This window comes from Muscardinus avellanarius (assembly GCF_963383645.1).
Source record: "Muscardinus avellanarius genome assembly, chromosome: 6".
NCBI classification, from domain to species: Eukaryota; Metazoa; Chordata; class Mammalia; order Rodentia; family Gliridae; genus Muscardinus; species Muscardinus avellanarius.
This window is the reverse complement of record NC_137791.1, coordinates 121,914,062-121,935,186: the sequence shown is the minus strand read 5'-3', so window position 1 is coordinate 121,935,186 and position 21,125 is coordinate 121,914,062. Positions and strand designations below refer to the sequence as shown.

The following is a 21,125-nucleotide window of genomic DNA, read 5'->3' as shown; positions in this document are numbered from 1 at the left end:
TGTGGGGTGTTTTACTTCTTTGGTTATCTCTGAAGCCTAGCCAACCTCTGGTGTGGCCTTGGCGGAGCTTTGTTGAACTCAACTGATGCAGCTTTCTGCCTTGCCATGTTCGTGATGCTGCTATACCTATGGCTGATATTACTTTTACTAAGCTCTACACGTAGCTGGACCTGCTGAACACTGGCATAGACCTAATGCCCAGCCCCCACCCAACTCTTACCTCCTGTCTAGAACTCCACCCTCCAGTAACCTACCTGAGACTGCCAGCTTTTGACTTGTCTCATTGAGGAGCCTTAACTAAAGAATAACAGGGTGCTTAGCAAACAGAAAATAAGAAAACTGGTAGCCAGGTCTCCTCCAGGCATCCCTGGGTTTGTACAAAGAGCAAGTAAAGACCAATGAGCAATGAACCACCCAAGAAAAACTGTGGCAATGAAAGTCCCTACTATAGACCCTGATTAACACTCGTGTAATTTTACAGGACAGAAAGACAATCCTTTAACTCCTTCTATTCATAATCTTACACAATTGAAACTTAAGACTACCTAAGAGAAAGACAGATGGGAGCTTTTTATTTACTTATTTAAGTGTATATACTTATTCATACTGGGAATTGAACTCAGAAGCAGTCTACCTTTCAGTTCCGCTGCCAGCCTTATTTTATTTTTTATTTATTTTTAAAATTATTTATTTACTTATGTATTTATGTACTAGGGTTGGAATCCAGGGGCATTCTACCTCCAAGCTACACCTCCAGCCCATTTTTTTATTCTTTATTTTGAAACAGGGTCTCACTGAGTTGCAATGGGCCTAAGTAGCTGAGGCTGTCCATGAACCGTGATCCTCCTGCCTCAGCCTTCCAAATGCTGGGATTACAAGCATGCGCCACCACGCCCGGCTTTTTATTTTTTATTTTGAAACAGGGTGTTGGTAAGTGGGGGGGGGGGGGCTGTTGGCGCGGGGGGGGGGGGTCGTCTCACTAAGTTACTGAAGCTGCCCTTGAACCTATGATCTTCCCAAGCACTGGAGAGAAATAGGAGTTCCATAGCTAAGTTTTAGGTGAATTATATTTTACTGACAAAAGTAATAAATTGAGGGGAGGGTTGTAGCTCAGTGGTAGAGTGCTTGTCTGGCATGTGTAAGGCCCTGATGCTCAATCTCTATGCGTGTGCACATCGGCACACGAATAATATTAATAATTTTTAAAAACCGGTGAAACAGCATGAGGATAATCTTGAGCTACAAACACATGAGAAGAAACAGGCACCAGAACAGCTCTGTCTTCTCCTTATCTGTCTAAAAGCAGGAAATAAATTTAGAGAGCTCCCTTCTCCCCTCTCCATCAGGAAGGTCAAAAGCTCCCCTCTGAAGAGGACTTTAGACCCCTCAGAATAGAGAAAGCACCAGAGGACCCCACACAACAAACATTACTAATTAGAGTTTATCTACCATCCATTTCCCAAATATTTGTCCTCTCATGGTTTCTAGTCCCTAAAGACTCAAGGTCCTTTTCTTTTGTCCTATCCCTTCTCTTGAAACTACTGTTCCTTGTTTTCGGTATTCTTTATCAGCTGGAGTCCTAGCCACTTCTTTGAAAGTGACTCTTTCTTTCCCTGAGTTCCTCCCACTTATATATGTATACGTGTTGATAAGTATCTGTGTTGCTTTTTTTTTTTGGCGATACCGGGAATAGAACGCAGGGGGGGCATTCTACCTCCAAGCTACACCTCCAGCCCTAATTTTTTTATTCTTTATTTTGAAACAGGGTCTCACTGAGTTGCAAAGGGCCTCACTGAGTAGCTGAGGTATCCAAGAACCATGATCCTCCGTCTCAGCCACCCAAATGCTGAGATTACAAGCGTGCACTACAATGCCTGGCTATATGTTGTTTCAAGAGTCCCAGCCAAAAACTCAGGAGGGTCGAGGGGAAATGATTGCTTCTCCCTTACACCATCTATTTTCCCTCCAGCATCTGAAAGCTCCTGCAGAGAAGTCAGAGCTTGGTCAGCAGTCTAGGACTGGTAGACATCTTCAGGGGTACAGGGAGGTGACAGTCTACAAGGCCCGAGTCCTGTCACTTCTCAGAGGTGAGCAATTCTAAAATAAGCACGAGGGGCGTGGGGTTGCTCAGCTCTGCAAATAAGAGCAACTAGTCTGCAGGGTTTGAAACAGTACATAAGGAGCCAAGCCTGGTGGTGCATCCTGTAACACCATCCTCTAGAGGCTGAGACAGGAGGATCACTGGTTTGTAACCAGCCTCAGCAACTTAGAGACCCTGTTTCCAAATAAAAGACAAAAGGGCTGAGAGTGCAGCTCAGAGGAAGAACATCCCTCTGCTCAAACCTCAGTACCAAAAAAAAAAAAAAAAACTACATAAAGCCGGGTGTGGTGGCGCATGCTTGTAATCCCAGAATTTGGGAGGCTGAGACAGGAGGATTATAGTTCAAGGACAGCTTCAGCTACTTAGTGAGACCCTTTGCAACTCAGTGAGATCCTGTTTCAAAGTAAAGAATAAAAAGTTAGGGCTTGGGTGTAGCTTGGAGGTAGAATGCCCCTGGGTTCCATCCCCAGTACCGCAAAACAAAACAAATCAAAACAAAAAACTACATAGGTAAAATACACATGAAAATGGCAAAACTTTACATCATTAAGAGAAAGGTGCACCAATTTATACGTCATTAATAACATATGAATGGAGTCATAACTTGAAAATCATTTACAGATTATGTTAGCTGGGCAAAGCAGACATGTGAATGATTTGATTAGCATGATATGAACATAACTGTCTTCCACCAAACAAATCACACTGTGCTAAGCCACTTTTTTTTTTTTTTTGCAGTACCAAAGATCGAACCCAGGGGAGCCTTGTGCCTATGAAATACACCCCCAGCTCTATTTTTTAGTCTTATTTATTTATTTATTTATTTATTTATGCTTTTTTGTGGTGAAGGTGGAACCCAGGGGATTTTCTACCTCTGGGCTATACTCCTAGACCTATTTTATACTTTATTTGGAAACAGGGTCTCACCAAGTTGCTGAGAGCCTCACTAAGTAGCTGAGGCAGGCTTAGAACCTTTGCGATCCTCCTGTTTCATCCTCCCAAGCACTGGGATTACAAGTGTATGTCACCACGCCCGGCTGTCTTTTTTTATTTCTGAAACAGGGTCTCACTGAGTTGAGAAAGGCCTCCCTAAGTATCTGAGGCTGTCCGCAAACCCTGATCCTCATCTGATCTCCGCCTCCCAAATGTATCTAAGCCACTTCCCACAGAATGGTTTCTCAAAGCCACTTACATTGAATACTTTCTCTGTTCTTTTAGCAGGAGGCACCGGGCATTTTTGCCAGGCATGGTGGTGATGCCTGTAATGTCAGCACTTGGGACATAAGGACAGTACATAAGAAGCCAAGCCTGGTGGTGCATGCCTGTAACCCCATCCTCTTGAGGCTGAGACAGGAGGACTGCAGGTTTGCCACCAGTCTCAGCAACTTAGTGAGACTTTGTTTCAAAATGGGTTCAATTTTCAGTACCACAAGAAAAAGAAAAATAAATAAAATAATAAATACACATTTTAATCACTTTAAAGTAGAATGAAACCATTCAAACTCAGAACCAAGCAATTCAGGTACTCACAATCTTTTTAGTGATGACAGTCCCCAAAAGGCACCTGGATCTATATTGCTGATGAGATTGTTTCGAAGGTCCCTGTCAAAAATAAAAGTTGCTCACACATCAACAATGTAACAAATATTTAGGTGTACTACCTTTATCTGCTATACAGAAATAATAGCAACAATCAAGACTGGAGGAAAGGGAAGTAAAAACATAAGCCAGGATAATGAGCACTAAGTCATGGAGTTAGAATTCAAATTCCAGAAATATCGGCCTAAGTAGCACATTGCCCAAACACTGACAAGTTCAAAGTTATCACTAAGCTACAATCATATAAATCACTTCTGTAACTTTTTCCTTAGTATGTCATATTTTGGTTATCAAAGTACACCAGTGGTTGCATTTATGACAAACATCATTAAACTGAATTTAAGAAAATAAACTCAAAAATGCACACTCTAGCCAGGCATGGTGGCGTATGCTTGTAATCCCCGCGCTTGGGAGGCAGAGACAGGAGGATGGCGCAGGTTCAAAGCCAGCCTCACTGGCTTAAGAGAGTCTGTTTCCAAATAAAAATATAAAAAAAAATAGGTGTCTGGGAGTGTAGCCCAGAGGCAGAAGGGTTTCCAGGAACCCCAGTACCACCAATAAAAAAAAAAAGCACATGCTACACCAGGCGTGGTGACGCACACTTGTAATCCCCACACTTGGGAGGCACAGACAGGAGGATTGCACAGGTTCAAAGCCAGCTTTGTTGGCTTCAGAGACCCTATTTCCGCCAAATAAAATATAAAATAGGTCTGGGAGTGCAGCCCGGAGGTAGAAGGCCCCTGGGTTCCATCCCCAGTACCACCAAAAAAAAAAAAGCACACTCTAGCCAGACATGGTGGCACACACACACATAATCCCAGTACTTGGGAGGCCGAGACAGGAGAATTTCAGGTTCCAAGCCAGCCTCAGTAACTTAGTAAGGCTCTTAGCAACTTAGTAAGACCCTGTTTCAAAAAATAAATTAAAAAGTAGGACTGAGGGGGTATATATAACTCAGAAGCAGAATGCCCCTGGTTGAATCCCCAGGACTATAATAAATAAATAAGTAAATAAATAAACCACAAATATACACTAAAATTCCTACCAGTTGGCCTTTTACTCCTCGCCCCCTCGACTCAATGCCTCTCTGGTTTTCTATAAAGTGAGGATATGAATTATTTGTAAAATCACAATAGATAAAGTCAGGTACGGGAGCACACACTTGTAATCCCAGCTACTTAGGAGGCTAAGGCAGGAGGACTGCAAATTGGAGTCCAGCCTGGGCAACTGAATGAGACTCCTATGTATGTATGTATGTACATATTTATGTATGTTTGTATGTATGTATTTGCAGTACTGGGGATGGAACCCAGGGGTATTCTACCTCCAAGCTACACCCCCAGCCCTATTTTTTATTTTTATTTTGAAACAGGGTTTCACTGAGTTCCAAAGGGCTTCACTAACTAGTAGCTGAGGCTGTCCTCAAACCACAATCCTCTATCTCAGCCTCCCAAATGCTGGGATTACAAGCTGCGCCACCACACCCAGCAGACCCTGTCTAAAGATAAGATTTTAAAAAGGCTGGGCATGGTGGCACACGCTTGTAATCCCAGTGCTTGGGAGGTTGAAAGAGGAGAATCTTAAAGGGTCGAAGCCAAACCTCAGCTACTTAGTGAGGCTCTCAGCAACTTAGTGAGACCCTGTTTACAAATAAAATATAAAATAGGTCTGCAAGTATAGTCCAGAGGTAGAAAGCCTCTGGGTTCCACCCCCAGTACCACCAAAAAAAAATAAACAAATAAAATAAATAAGAATAAGAAAGGCTGGGGATGTAGCTCAGAGACAGAATGTTCCTGGGTTCAACCTCCAGCACCACTACCACCAACACACACACACACACACACACACACACACACACACACACACACCCCTGCTGGGAGCTGATGGAGACGGCCCGGACCTGGGACCACATTCCTGCAGGTGGCTGGCGCACACTTCAGCTGGGCCAGACACCTGGAGGTGTCTTGGCTCCTAACCTTGTCTTCTAAGGCAGAGTGGCTTCCGGTCATCTGTCAGCAGAAACTCTTTCCAGCTGCTCTTTCCCTGAAAGTCAAAACCTACTAATGACAGGCTTGTCCCTTTTTTTTCCCAGCCACATCTGAGCTTCCTACAGCACCCTTCATGACCACATGCAGCTTAGAGATCCACCTGTGTTATTGGTGAAATAACACAGGTATGCAGAGGAAGGCTCAAGACAGGCCAGGAGAGCAAGTGTCTCTAAAGTTCCTGAGTCCCTTCATTTATTTAAGAATTAAAAGGCTGTCCTGGAAGTCACTCCTGGCCCCTGATGCCACCTGTTACCACAGTGTAAGGTGGCCTGTATCATGGGGAACTTGAATAACTATTGTTTTGTCATGGGTACTCCAGTCAGGCCCAGACAGTCTAAATGACTGAGAGAGCAATCCCCACTTGCCTTCCCAAACCCCTCCAACTCATAAAGCACCCGGCATCCTTTCACTGTGAAGGTCTTTTTCTTAAGAAAAAGACTCTGTGGACGACATTGCAGCAAGCAGAGCCTTTCGTCTGATTCTAGGGGCATGTTCAACTTCAGTTTCACCAGCAAATGAGAAATCACTATTGTAAGGCCTATTCATACCATAATATTTGTTTTCTTTCTTCCTTCTTTTTTTTAATTTTTCTTTTCTTTTTTTTTCTTCTTTTTTTTTTTTTTTGGTACTGGGGTTGGAACCCAGGGGCATTCTACCTCCAAGCCACATATATCCCCAGCCCTATTTTATTTTTATTTGGAAACAGGGTCTCACTAGGTTGGCGAAAGTCTCACTACTTGCTGAGGCTGTCCTTAAACCCGCGATCCTCTTCTCTCAGCCTCTCAAGTACTGGGATTTCAAGAATGCACCACCATGCCTGGCTTAGTATTTGTTTTCTAAGACCTTATTTTTTATTAATTTATTTTATTTGTATTATTTTGGTGATACTGGGGGCTTTTCTACCTCCGGGCTATAGTCCCAGTCCTATTTTATATTTTATTTGGAAACAGGGTCTCACTAAGTTGCTGACAGCTTCACTAAGTAGCTGGGACTGGCTTCGAACCTGTGCGATCCTCCTGTCTCAGGCTCCCAAGCGTGGGAATTACAAGCGTGCGCCACCATGCCCGGCTCTAACAGCTTATTTTAATAGAATAAAATTTACAGCACTGGAGCTGGCTTCTGGGTAGGTTTCCTGGAGAAATCACGCACCACTCTGATGCGGCCCCATTTCGTTCCTCAGTGGTGGTGGTCAGGGATTTCCTGTAAGCCCAACATTCCTCTCGTGTCTGCTCTGGCTGCCCACGCTGTCCACGCTGCTTAATACACAGGAGTAGAGAATGAATGGCAATTCAAAGCCTGTGTCTCTGGAAGTAAGACCCATAAATCCTGTGAAGACAAAAGCCCTCCAACAAACCCTAGCCTGCTTTCTCCTGTCTTACCCCCTTCTAACACATCATAGTGAGCTCCTCCCTGATTAGGGTTAGCACTGATTCTACTGCACACCACCCCCATCAGTCAGTTTTATCTAAATAGAACTAAACAGCCCCTCTGTGCACTTAACAACTCTTTTTTTAAAAAAGGAAATGAACACAAATATAAAACCTGTGATCTAATTACTAATTTTTGCATTGACCAGAATCCAGATAATTATATATTCTATAAAAAGAAAAAGGCACCGGGGTGGTGGCGCACGCTTATAATCCCTGCACTTGGGAGGCGGAGACAGGAGGATCCGTGCAGTTTCGAAGCCCCTTGCTGGCTTAAGAGACCCTATTTCCAAATAAAAATATAAAATAGGTCTGGGAGTATAGCCCAGAGGTAGAAGGGTTCTATCCCCAGTACCACCCAAAAAAAAAGAAAAAAAAAAAAAGAAAAAGAAAAAGGAAATGACTTTGTAATGTTGGTAGCTAGCCTAACTCTTAGAGGGTTTTCATTCCAGACTCTAAGGTGTTTGGGGTACAAAGAATTAACAATATGGGGGAAAATAGAAAGCTTCCCGAAATGTATTCAGAGAATAATAAAAAGTCTTAGAAGACACTCGGTAAACCCTTCTCTCTAGACTTTCAGCAAACCTTTAAGCTCTCCTCTTAACTATGAGTAAAGAAATGGTTCTTGGTGTAGCAACTGGAACAGAAAAAGGAAAACCATGCAGAGGGAGATTCCCCAATGTGTATGATATACATTCACAAACATATCAAGGTCAATCACTAAGCCAAACATGAGAAGAAGCAAGAGGGGAGGGAATAGGGTGGGAATCAGGAAAGGTCTAAATGAGTGGTATGTGCATGGATATGTCTCCACCATCTAGTACTCCATCCATTAAGATGTATGACTACAATCCACCAGTAAGTGAAAGAAAAAAAAAAAAGAAAGAAAGAAAGAAAGGAAGAAAGAAAGAAAGAAAGAAAGAAAGAAAGAAAGAAAGAAAGAAAGAGTAATTGACGGATTGATTCTCTGCTTTAAATACCACAGCACGTGTCCCTTTTCTCAGGGCACCCGCCTCAGGCCCAGAGAGCTACAATGTCTGCAGCAGATACTGGTCCTTCTACAGGCAACTCTCCCTACGGCTTCCTCCTGGCCACCCCTGAGACTCAATCTGTGAACACTGGAGATGAAGGCATGTGTCACCCTGGGAAGAGCCCTCACCCCAGGACAAATACCCCAGCTCCGGGGCTGGGAGGTACCTGAAACCGGGCTCTAACTCTGGGTTACACAAATCGCTGCAGCCAATGAGTTGGTGTCTATCACATATCATCCTGTGTAGATCTCACAATTCCCCTGGGAGGTAGTATCGTTACTTCAGATAAGGAAAGTCATGTGTAAAAGATTGAGAAATTTGGCCTAGGTTTGGGATTTTAATTTTGGGGGGTGGAGGGTACTGAACATTGAACCCAGGGGCATTCTACATATGAACTACATCCCTAATCCTTTCTATTTTTGTTTTCAAACAGGATCTCACGAGGTGACTTCAAATCTTGATAAGTAATTGAGGCTGGCCTGGAACCTGTGATTCTTCTGTCTCAGAATCTAAGTAACTGGGATTAAAGGCGTGTTCCACCACGCCTGGCTTTGCCAAGTTCTTGATGTTACTAAGTGGCCAGGACTTAAGCATATCTCAGACTGAGTGGAAATTTACTAAAGAAACTAAGTAAATTTATACCCCCAGCAGTAGGGAGATTAAGATAAAGAAAACATGCCCCCAAAATTGAGTGGGATTAAATCAAGGTGCTGTAGTAGTATTCTCTTAACTGTGTTATATATCTAAAAATCTAGGCTAAAAAAAAAGAAACAATTACACAGGGTAATCAATAATGTCTGGAAGTCACGGGCTTCTCCTTCCTCCTCTCCATCACCACCCTAACTCCGATGCTATGGCACACAGCTCCCACCCTCACCTCTCAACCATCCTCCTCTTCGTGATCTTTCTAACCATGAACCTGACCCTGGAGATGCTCTCCTTACAATCTCCAGAAGCTCCAGTCTCCTCAGGAGAAAGTTCAAAGTCTGAAGTAACGCACAAGGTTCTCCAGCGCCCTGGCCTGGGCTGTCTTCCCTACTCCAAACTCTGCCTTTCTGTCGCCCCCAGCCCTTCCTCCATCTCATTCACTTCATATATTCAGGGCACATTTCAGTATGTTTCTAGAAAGGGTCATTTTCAGGCTAGGGGTGAAGCTCAGTGGTGAAGTGCTGGATCAACATGCCTGAGGTCCTGGGTCCCATCCCCAGCAACACACACACACACAGACAGACACACACACACACACACACACACACACACACACACACACACACACCAAACAGGCTTATTTTATCTCACCACTAGACCTTTACACATAGGTTCCCCTGTCTTTGACACACATCTCAATCTCCCCCACCCTACATCCTCACCCTAGCTCTCCTTTCTTGCCTGGCTAACTCCTACTCTTTCATAAGGCTTTGGATTAAATACCATTCCTCCATCCAGAAAATGAAAAACAACAACAACAACAAAAAAAATCTAAACAACAGTTTTCTATGCTTCACGCCCTCCCTGGCAGACATCTCTTACACGGTACTAGGTTGTGTAAACTGCCATTGTGAAGATACCACAAGTTCCCCAAGACCAGGGCCTGCTGTGCGCAGTGAGAAGGACACACTTGATATATAGCAGGCGGGTAGATGGATAAATGGATAAAAAAATAAACCCAGGCTGAGAGACAGAATGTTAAATAACCTTTGCTATAAAAATATTTTTAGTGAATTATGGTTAGCCACAAAATCACTAGGATAGTCATAAAGACAGACCGGGTAGAGAATATTGCATCTCATTCATAATCATTTGCGTTTCTCAGTAAAAATAGTGTCATGATATCTGCAATTGACCTTCAAATAATTCAGCAAGTGTATACATGTAAGCATATTCCAATACAGGGCGGGAAAATAATGGAAACTGTTAATAATTACTGAAGCGTTAAACATAAATATGTAAATTGGTAACACGGAAGATTATGGTCTTGTCCTTCCGTTTTTCTGTACGTTTAAAAATTTTCGTAATAGAATTTATTCTTTGTCCCCAACTTAAAAAGTTTGCAGACCTCTCCACTTTAAGTATTTTTAGGGCAGTCACAGGGAATTCAATAAATCATGAGCCCCAACTTACTGAAGCCCCAACTTACTGATTCCTATTTGTCCCTCCACAACTGGCCCTGACCTTGACCCTTTGAGGTATACGTACCTCAAAGAGTTAAAATGAATTTTACCAGACAACTCAATGTACGTGTTTTTTATTTGTTTTTCATAAGCTAAAAAAGCTATGGAAATAGAAATATATAATGTCGGTTCCATTTTTTTAAAACATAAGTTTCCCTTCTCAGGTTTTAAATAGCGTCTACAAGAGGAACTGATTTAGCTAAAGCAGAACATAAATTTGTGGTCAATGATGAACTGCATGTGTTTCTACAAAATACCTCTCATGAATAACAGAATACTGTAATATGATTTAAAGATACACTTTTCCTTTAATAATAAAAAATTCTCGACATATTATATAATATTTAATAATAGCCATATTAATCAGGCATTGCCAGAAGATATTTAGAGTCAGACTCTCTCATTTAACATCCCCCTCCCCCACCAATCCACAGCGTGCCTAGTAAACATAGGTCTAACCTTAGGATGTAAAGCTGGGTTTGAATACACTGGATCATTAAAACACAAAGAAGTGCTGTAGCTACATTAAAAGACCATTTTAGTAGTTCCTAGTAAAAGCACTCCTTTAGGAAAGCACGCCCAATGCATGTGATCAGAGCCCTCAGCTTCAAAGGTCTTTGGCCATCAAGAAACAAAGCTCTCCCACTAAAAGAGTTAAGCAGACCAACCTTGTTGGCTGGTTCCGCCCACCTCTTGGACCTACCATCCTCAGCACAGGACTGTGCCTTCAGGCTAACTGATCCTTAGCCACAACATGGTATTCGGGTCCCCAAATCCCTAAAAGCAAAAAGTCATGAAGAAAAAAAAAAAGGTATTCTTCTTGTTATCTCTTTAGTAGCTACAAAATTTTTCTCCAGAACCTACAGCAAGCTGCCCATCATCCCTTCTTGGCTAGAACAAGACTCTGTCAACAGCTAGGAAGAAATCTGCATAACATTGGTAGCCTGGATCTATCCCTTGATATGGAATTAGAATTTGGCAGTCAGACACACTGATCCTGTGTGCAATCCTTACATCAGTGGTTAGAAAACATGTCTGTCACTAAATAGTGATAATTAAGTGATGTAACAAAATACAAGAATGACAGCATTCTAACAAGAAGAGGGAGAAAGGGAAGTGAGGGAGGGAGAGAGGGAATGGATGAACAAATGTAAAAATCCCAATTAAAAGTATAAATGAAACCGGGTGTGGTGACGCACACTTGTAATCCCAGCATTTGAGAGGCTGAAACAGGAGGATCCTGGTTCACAGACAGTGAGGCCCTTTGCAACTCAGTGAGACCCTGTTTCAAAATAAAGAATAAAAAAAATATTAGGGCTGGGGGTGTCACTCAGAGGTAGAATGCCCCTGGATTCCAACCCTAGTACCTCAAAAAAAAAAAAAGTCTAAATGAGATAGGATGGGGAGAATTCTTATTCTATAACTTGAACCAAAAAAAAACTGCCATGGATGGATGGATCTCCATATTTCTTGATCTCTAAGACATGTTTACTAGGTCAACTGAGCTGGCCCTTACACCACCCCACCCTCCCTCCCTCCCTGTCCTAGACTACAAATCCTATCCCTTATTCTGTATTTTTCAGCTCCACGAATTTTAAGGGCACAGCCTTGAAATTTTGACTCTGGTTGCGTAATTCCTCATTCTACTAAACTTTTTATATACTATGCTCTACTCTGCCATATTTTTAAACTGTCTGGTTATCTTATCTTCAGAGGTCTCTAACTAACCAAATCTCAAACACAAACATCTGTTTGGCTTTTGTATGTCTTAGGTGGAATTCTCCCAGTCACAGATGTAAATGTAAGCTGAGTGTGGTAGAACATTCCTGTGATCTCAAGTACCTGGGAGGCTGAGATGGGAGGAGCACAGGAATCTTGGCCAGCCTCAGCAACTCAGCAAGATCCTGCTTTGAAATCAAAAATAACAACAACAACAACAACAACAACAACAACAACAACAACAACAAAAGGGTTCAGCCAGGCTTGGTGGCGCAGGCTTGTAATCCCCGCACTTGGGAGACAGAGACAGGAGGATCGTGCAGGTTCAAAGCCAGCCACGCGCACTGGCTTAGGAGACCCTGTTTCCAAATAAAAATATAAAATAGGTCTGGGAGTGTAGCCCGGAGGTTGAAGGGTTTCCAGGAACCCCAGTACCACCACACACACACAAAAAAAGGGTTCAGGGTGTTGCTCAGAGGTAGAATGTCCTGGGTTCAGTCCTCAGTAGCAAAAAAAAAAAAAAAAGGAGAGGGGTAGATAAACACATTTGACTTTAGTTGAGAGGTGAAAGGGGAGGGCTTATCCTAGGAAATCCCAGTACAAAAGTAGGATGTTAAAAAAGAAAGAGACAGAAGGCATACCGCTGGGGAAACTGCACTGTGCTCAGCAACTCAACCCCTGGGGTACTCTGTAGGACACATCAGGGTGGCCCGGAAGAGGTGAGGTAGTGGGGGTCCTCATCTAGCGCAGGGTTGAGGGCTGCAGGTGTGGGGTAGGTGGGGTGGCTTCCACTCCAGTTTCAGTTCATAAGGAAAACTAGACTAAATTTTAACCGAAGTAAGACTACATTCAAAAACACCGAAGAGCTCAGATAATCTGAAAGTTTTCCCCCTTGGTTATTTTTTCAACTTCATTTTAAAAGACATACACATTTCATGATACAGAATTTCAAAACATCATCTCTCCTTTAAACCACTGATCAATGGCTTATTTTATAAAATACAGTGTTTATTTTTTTGCTGTTGTTGTTTTGTTCTTTTGGTGTATGTGTGGTACTAGGAATGGAACCCAGAGGCATTCTACCTCTGAACTACACCCCCAGGCCTATTTTTTTTTCTTTATTTTGAAACAGGGTCTCACTGAGTTGCAAAGGGCCTCCCTAAGTAGCTGGGGCTGTCTGCAAACTGTGATCCTCCTGTCTTAGCCTCCCAAATGCTGGGATTACAAGTGTGTGCCACCATGGTTGGCTCTAAAATACAATTTAACTGGAAGACATCACTTTGATTTATTATTATTATTATTATTATTATTATTATTATTGTGTGTGTGTGTGTGTGTGTGTGTTTTATACTGGAGATGGAACCCAGGGACTTTCTACTTCTGGGCTACACTCCCAGACCTATTTTTATACTTTATTTGGAAACAGGGTCTAAGTTGCTAAGAGCCTCACTAAGTAGCTGAGGCCGGCTTTGAACCTGCACGATCCTACTATCTCAGCGTCCCAAGTACAGGGATTACAAGTGTGCACCACCTCACCTGGTTTTTATTATTGTTGTTCTGTTGTTTTATGTAACACTTCTGAAAGTACTGACTATGACTGACCTCACACACAATGGCAGAGTCGAGTCAGGGTGAAAAACCACATGTCCCCCCAAAACTTAAATCTGATTATTTATTTTACTTATTTGGCCCTTTACAGAAAGTGTGCAGGATTCTACTTGAAAACTTGGTTTTTAAAATTAAATTCTTGAAATTTTGCATAATGAAAATACTGGGGAGACTCATGCTTTATCTTGAATAGCTGGAGATTTGGCAATAGGTTTATAATAAAATGCATTAAATAGTAAGAAATGATAATGAAAGAATACTCACAATCTTTCAAGGAGACTTAACCCGGAAAATGAGCCATTCTTCAGTTCAGATATTTTATTATTACTCAGAATCCTAAAAGTGACAAGAAAAAAAAAATAAGCTGTCTAGTATATACCACCAATGTGAACGTATTTTAGCTTATTATGTTTAAATTTACAAGGGACTCACAGAAATCATGTATTATCAAAAAAAAACTTGAGATGGCCAAAAAAGGGCACTTTTGTCCCAAAATAACTCACTCATAAATCTTATATTTTAAATCTTTACTGTCACATTTAACCAAAAGCTTAAAAATCACAAAAGAGAAAAGTCAATATACAATAATAGTTTTAAGTTCACTGTAAGGATAAAGGGTGGCATGTTCATTTATATAACCAGCTTCTATCAATTAAATATTTATTTTAAAACTGAAAACTTAATAGAAAAATGTACCCCTAACATGTGATCTACAAAACACGGAATGCCTGTACACAAAAATAGATTATTACCTTCTAGATGTCATTTCAATATGTCATTATTATTTATAACTAAAGGACATATAAATGCACTGTCCATGTGTGTGAAAACATGCTTTTTGTCAGCACTCAGTTCTCATGATCTCTTTTGTATTGGGCCAATGTTCTTTTAAAATGAACTGAAAACAACTGATTTTAAAAAGTCAAGCCTACACTCCGAGACCTTCTTGAGAAGGGACGAAGTGGGCATCGTCATCTTGCTTCCCCTCTGGTCTCTGAAACTTTATCCAGCTTTTGCCACCCAAGTATCATTGAAAACGCTAAAGGCTACCTGATTTGGGGGAGTGGGGCTAGCAAGGTTAGAAAAGTGGGAAAACCAAGGCAAGGCTTCAGGAAAGGGTTCCAGTTCCATGAGCAAATGTCAGAGTTAGAGCTTGAACCCACGCAGCTTCTACTCCACATCCCAAGTTCATTAACACACAACAGTGTTGGGTGCCCGCTGGCCTTTGGGACAAGAGATTCCCCATCACACGTAGTACTGCACAGCTTTCGGGAGCGGCCTTCATAAGGGGCACAGTGGCACGGCCATCTGCAATGGTATAACTCTGGAACATATTTTAGGTGCTCAGCCACATGCCTATAATCCTAGTACTTGGGAGGCTGAGGTAGGAGGATCACAGGTTACAGAACAATGTCAGCCAGGGAGACTCCAAACAACTTAGCTAGACCTGTGTCAAAACAAAAAAAGAGCTGGGAGTGCAGTTCAGAGGTAGGAGGCCTCAGGGTTCAATCTCCAGCACACGTGCGCGCGCGTGTGCGGGGGGGGGGGGGGGGGGGGTGTAAGTGTCATTTTTGCTTTGTCTTAAGAAAATACACTTTTTATTAAAACAAATAAAAATAGCTAACAAACTAAGGATCACTAAATCTGACAGAAAGTCTGATTCCTTTATTTAAATACAATATGATTTAGGCAAATTATGCCAGTGCTCTGTATAAGAGAGTTCCTTCCTTCACACAATGGGAAAAATATCTATCTCATCAACACTAGGAGGGAGGTCAGAAAAAGCAGGGTACACACAATGAGTAGCCATTATTCAATACTCTGTTTCTTGGCTTAAAGACACCTATTATCCCGCTAGCTTCAATGTTTGTGAAGTCAAATTTTATCTCGTAAGGCCGGGCGTGGTGGCGCACGCTTGTAATCCCCACGCTTGGGAGGCGGAGACAGGAGGATCGCGCAGGTTCGAAGCCAGCCGCGCTGGCGTAAGAGACCCTGTTTCAAAAATATAAAATAGGTCTGGGAGTGTAGCCCGGAGGTAGAAGGGCTTCCAGGAACCCCAGTACCACCAAAAAAATAAATAACTAAATAAAAATAAAAATAAATTTTATCTCGTAATCAAAGTATGATCATATGGTCTTCAGTCCTTCCCCAGAGCTGCTACTAAAGCAAGCATAAGGTTTTAATCCCTGGGCCCAAGAAAACCAGGTGATCAAAAGCATCCAAGCTAAAATACACCAGGGAGCCAGGCATGGTGCCAAGTGCCTGTTATCCCAGTTCCTCGGAGCCTGAGAAGGGAGGATCACAAGTTCAACACCAGCCTCAGCAACTTAAGGAGGCCCTCCACAACTTAGTGAAACCTTGTTTCTTAACAAAATAGAAAATAGGGCTGGGGGTGTGGCTCAGAGGATGTCCCTAGTTCAAACCCAGTACCAAAAGAAAAGAAAAGAAAAAGATTAAATAAAATTAAGTTCCTGAGGAAAGAGGGCTGGGGAAATTTTGATCAACAGGTACAGTTAGACAAGAGCTGTGAGGCCCTGGGATACCATCACATAGTATGGAGACAACAGATCACAATTATGTACTGCATACTCAAAGAGCCAGAAGAAATGATTTTGAAAGTTTTACTACAGAAAATTGAGAGGCCAGGTGTAGCGGTACATGTCTATAATCCAAACTTAGGATGTAGCTCCTGCTTCTGAGAACTCCATCCTAAAGTAACAGTCACTAAATCTGACAGAAAGTCTGACTCCTTCATTTAAATATGATATTATTATCATTATCATTATTATTATCATTATCATTATTATTACTATTGTACTGGGGAACTGAACCTAGGGGCATTCTACCTCCGATCCACATCCCTGGCCCTTTTTTATTTTTTATTTTGAAACAGGATCTCACTTAATTGTTGAGGGTCTGGCTAAGTTGATGAAGCTGGCCTCTAACCTGTGATTACCTGCCTCAAACTTCCAAGTACTGGGATTAGTGCAGGCACCATCACGTGATCCTCAGCTTGTAAGTACAATTTATAACAGACAAAAATTAGAAGAGGTCAGTGATTAGAGAAAGAATTAAACAAGTCATGGTATATCTAAACAAAATTTCATACATCCATAAAACTGAGTCTTTCAAAGGAAACTTGAGGAAAAGGAAAATGCTTATCATAAATTAAAAGGCAAGAAATAAAACTGATACTACTAACTGAATCTATGAAGAGGCCAAAAACAGGGAAGAAAATACATCAAAATGACCACTACTTTTTTTTTTTTTTTTTTTTTTGGTGGTGGTACTGGGGTTCCTGGAAGCCCTTCTACCTCCGGGCTAAACTCCCAGACCTATTTTATATTTTTGAAACAGGGTCTCTTACGCCAGCGCAGCTGGCTTCGAACCTGCACAATCCTCCCTGTCTCTGCTTCCCAAGCACGGGTATTACAAGCGTGCACCACCACGCCCGGCCTATTAATGATAAAGTTTTTATTTTCTTTTATCCTTTATAATTTAAGTAACTTTTGAAATATCTTCAGTAAGAGTCTTTTTTTTTTTGGGGGGGGGGGGGTCTGGGGATGGAACCCAGGGGCATTTGACCTCCAAGCTACACCCCCTACCCTGTTTTATAATTCTTTATTTTGAAACAGGGTCTAAGTTATGGAGGGCCTCACTAAGTAGCTGAGGCTGTCCTTGAACTGTGATCCTCCAGCCTCAGCCTCCCGGAATGCTGGTATTACAAGTGTGTGACATCACGCCTGGCTTCATTAAGAATCTTAATAACTAATTACAGCTTGAAATTAATTTTGAGTATATCTTAGAAATATAAAACAAAGAAATAGATTATATTTTGAGACTAAAGAGTCACATTAGCCGGGCGTGGTGGTACACACTTGGGAAGCTGAGACTGGAGGATCGCGCAGATTTGAAGCCAGCCTCAACTGGCTTAAGAGACCCTGTTTCCAAATAAAAATATAAAATAGATCTGGGAGTTGGGCCGGAGGTAGAAGGCCCCTGGGTTCCATCCCTAGTACCACCAAAAAAAAAAAAAAGCCACATTTATTTATATTTTTTAAAGTTCATATAGCGACTGTCGTTGACAATTAAACAGAAACCAAAAGACATCCAAAGGACAATAATGCTTTATATTTAAACAATAAGGTTTTATTAGAGACCCCACCAGGACAAATACCTAGCCTGTGAGAGTCACTCCAGTTTTCTAGGTAGATTTTAATTTTATCTTCTTAAAACGAGGGAGGGGGAGAAAGACTACAATGATGACAAAGATCCCTTCCAGCATGTTTTAATTTTCTATGATCATGTTTTAATGGGCAAAGCTGCTGAGCTTCACAGTAACTGAGAATTTATACGCACTAAGCCCAAAACAAGGAAACAAAAGAAAAACACACGAACTACTCAACTCCGGGACATTAGCATCCCATTTCTGAGTGAAGAATGAAACTTCAATATGGAAGTAGCTTGTAAAAAAAAAATTGTCAGGATAATAACAGAACCACATTCACTGTGTTTCTGTTTTGCTTCAGCAAAGGGACGGTCATGTGCTCGGCCATAAAGGCTTTAGTACAACAAATGATAGATTTTATTGAGGCGAGTAAAAAGGAAGGCATTTCATCACACTTAAAGAGTTATAACTGTAACCTTAAAAATATAGTTTACAATCTCCAGTTAATATATTTGGTCTACACATTACTGGATGTGTTTAAGGATTTTGTGCTAGAAAACAGGATCAGTACAAATAAATCTACTCTGCAGACAGCTTTTATACTCAATTTTGAAACAGGGGATTGGAACTAGGAAGTGCATAATATCATCTATCATTATAAACCTGAACCCCATTCATAATCAATATTTTTGCTAACGTCTTTGAATTTCCAAACTTTCTAAGAGGTAACTAAATGAAAAAATATAAAACTTCTCCAAAGTTACAAGCTATATATCTGTTTCTGTTCCTTATTAATGACCTTAAGAACACATGAAAAATAGATAATTCATAGGGATGTTCTTTGGGTTCACACCTTTTGAATTCAGAAACCATAAGAGTTTGATGGTTACTACTCTCATTTAACACAGTACCAACTGAGTTTGATAGATCATGTACCTCAAAAAATGAAGAAAGGAGCTAGACTTATTGTAGATACATTTTTGAAATTAAAAAGTCAAAAGTTATGAAAACAGGAAAGATAAAAATGAGCTACTAGATGTCCTCAGTCACCTGCTATTTCAAGTTGCGAAATGGAATGAAACCATGAAAGCTGTTAGCAGAACCTAGGCCCTGGATGTAACAAAATAATTTTCCTTTTGAGAGGAATTTGAAAATATATTTCATTTCAGGAGCGTTAATGATTCAAATCTATGTTAGGAATATAATTCTTTACATCAACCACTAGAGGGAAAAATCAGATAAACTATGAAACAGGAGTTGGAAAATGGCTACTGCACTTCTCAGTAGCTGAAATAAATAAAGTTCAACTACCTAGAAGTCAGCATCTTAACCAAGAAAATAAATATATCTCAGGAACCAAAACAGACCCAGGAACCTTAACAGAAGAAATCCAGAAGCCCTGAACTGCAAGATCCACTACAAAAAAAAAAAAAAAAGTTCGGGCATTGGACCTGCTGCAGACACAACCGGGCTGCCCGCTGACGCCAGCATGGGTTGCCGGCCCAAACTGCAATCCTTGGACCTGACTGACACCACCCTGGCAAAATAACCCAAGAGTTTGAAAGAGGACATAGAGCTCCAACATCTTAAGCAGCGAGCAGCACCCGAGCCAGAAGCCTGTGTGCTCACCAAAGACAGGACCACAGAAGCACAGTGAGTCCTCCAGACACCTGGATCAAGGAAGCCAGGTATCTAAGTGTGTCCAGAGAAGCTGTGGGTCTTACCATGTGCCCCAGGTCCAGCACTAGCCCTGGGTGCATGTCCCCCGCCCCAGAACCCAGCAATATCCTCATGTGCCCTGCCCGGGCCCCAGCCACCCGCACCCCTAGACTCAGCGCTCACCTTGTGCACCTAGCCTGAGCACCCTGCCTCAGGCCAGGTGCTAACCTCAGAGGCCCAGCCCACTATCCAGGATGGCAATAGCTGTGTACGCCCTACCTATTCCATGAGACGTTCCCTGAGACTGGGAGCTAGCCTTGGGCACGCAGCCCGTGCCCCAGGGGTCCAGCACTAGCTGTGGATGCCCGCCTCACACCCTGGGACCTAGCGCTACCCTCCTGTGCCCTCCCTAAGTCAGAGACCAGTGCTAGACCCTGTGCTCCACCTGTGCACCCAGACCCGCCACCACCCGCCCCGCACCCCAGACCCACTACTGTCTATCTGCACCCACCCCTTAGCCGGAGACTCAGAGCTAGTCTAGAGCACCCAGCCCAAGCCCTAGATTTGGCTCTAGCCCTGTGCACCCTGCCCAAGCCCTGGACCAGGAGCTAGGCGTCTGTGCCCACCCGGGCCTGGGTCCAGTGATAGCCCTGCACCCAGCCCACGTCCTAGGACCTGGCAGCGCTCTGGCAGTAATTGCGTGCACCCCAGGACCCTACAGCAACCCTTTGCCCAGGGTGCATCTTGGGACCACATGGGCTAGCCCGGTTAAAATTTGCAGAGACACAGGAAAAGTCATCAAGACGCAATACCTGCACAGGGCCTCAGGGGGAGGTTCCAAGACTACTTTGGAAATCCTCCACCCCTGCTGTAGGGAAGCACAGGCCTGAATCTAGGGTGGTGAGTGCAGAGGCGCTGACTACAGGCTGGAAATACACAGAACCTGGGAATTGTACAGAATTTATTAACAGTGACACCAGATGCCCTGACACCTAAACCTAAAGCTTTCAAAGGAAAGAAAGGTCTCCAAACACCCAGAGAGTGGCTTAAGAAACTGACAAGAGAGTACAGAGCAAATTAAGAGACATTGGGATCTCATCAAACTAAAAAGTTTCTTCTCATCAAAGGAAACCATCAAGAACCTAAAGAGGAAGCCTACAGAATGGGAGAAGATCTTTACCAGCCACCACTCTGATAGGGAGCTAATATCCAGAAAATACAAAGAGCTCAAAAGACTCTACACTAACAAAACAAACAAGCCAATCAAGAAATGGGCAACTGAACTGAATAGACACTTCAAAAAAGAAAAGATACAAATGGCCAATAAATACATGAAAAGATGTTCAACAACACTAGCCATCAGGAAGATGCAAATCAAAACTACGCTGAGATTCCATCTAACCCCAATCAGAGTGGCAAGCATAAAGAAATCAAACAACAACAAATGCTGGCGAGGATGTGGGGAAAGAGGAACTCTTTTACACTGTTGGTGGGAGTGCAAAGTAGTTCAGCTGCTATGGAGATGAGTGTGGAGATTCCTTAGAAAATTGAGAATAGATCCACCATTTGTTCCGGCTATACCACTCCTGGGTAT

The 21,125-nt window shown here is 42.4% G+C and overlaps 1 protein-coding gene across 1 annotated transcript in view; it reads right to left on the bottom strand.

Annotated features, from left to right (window-relative positions):
* Positions 1-21,125, bottom strand: part of ADGRA3 (adhesion G protein-coupled receptor A3) — a gene marked incomplete at both ends in the record, with an annotated part of 124,116 nt that overhangs the window by 65,621 nt on the left and 37,370 nt on the right. The window contains 2 exons of the mRNA XM_080697664.1: positions 3,632-3,703; positions 13,969-14,040. Of these exons, the coding sequence (XP_080553790.1) occupies positions 3,632-3,703; positions 13,969-14,040 (144 nt within the window). The remainder of the gene's footprint in view (positions 1-3,631; positions 3,704-13,968; positions 14,041-21,125) is intronic.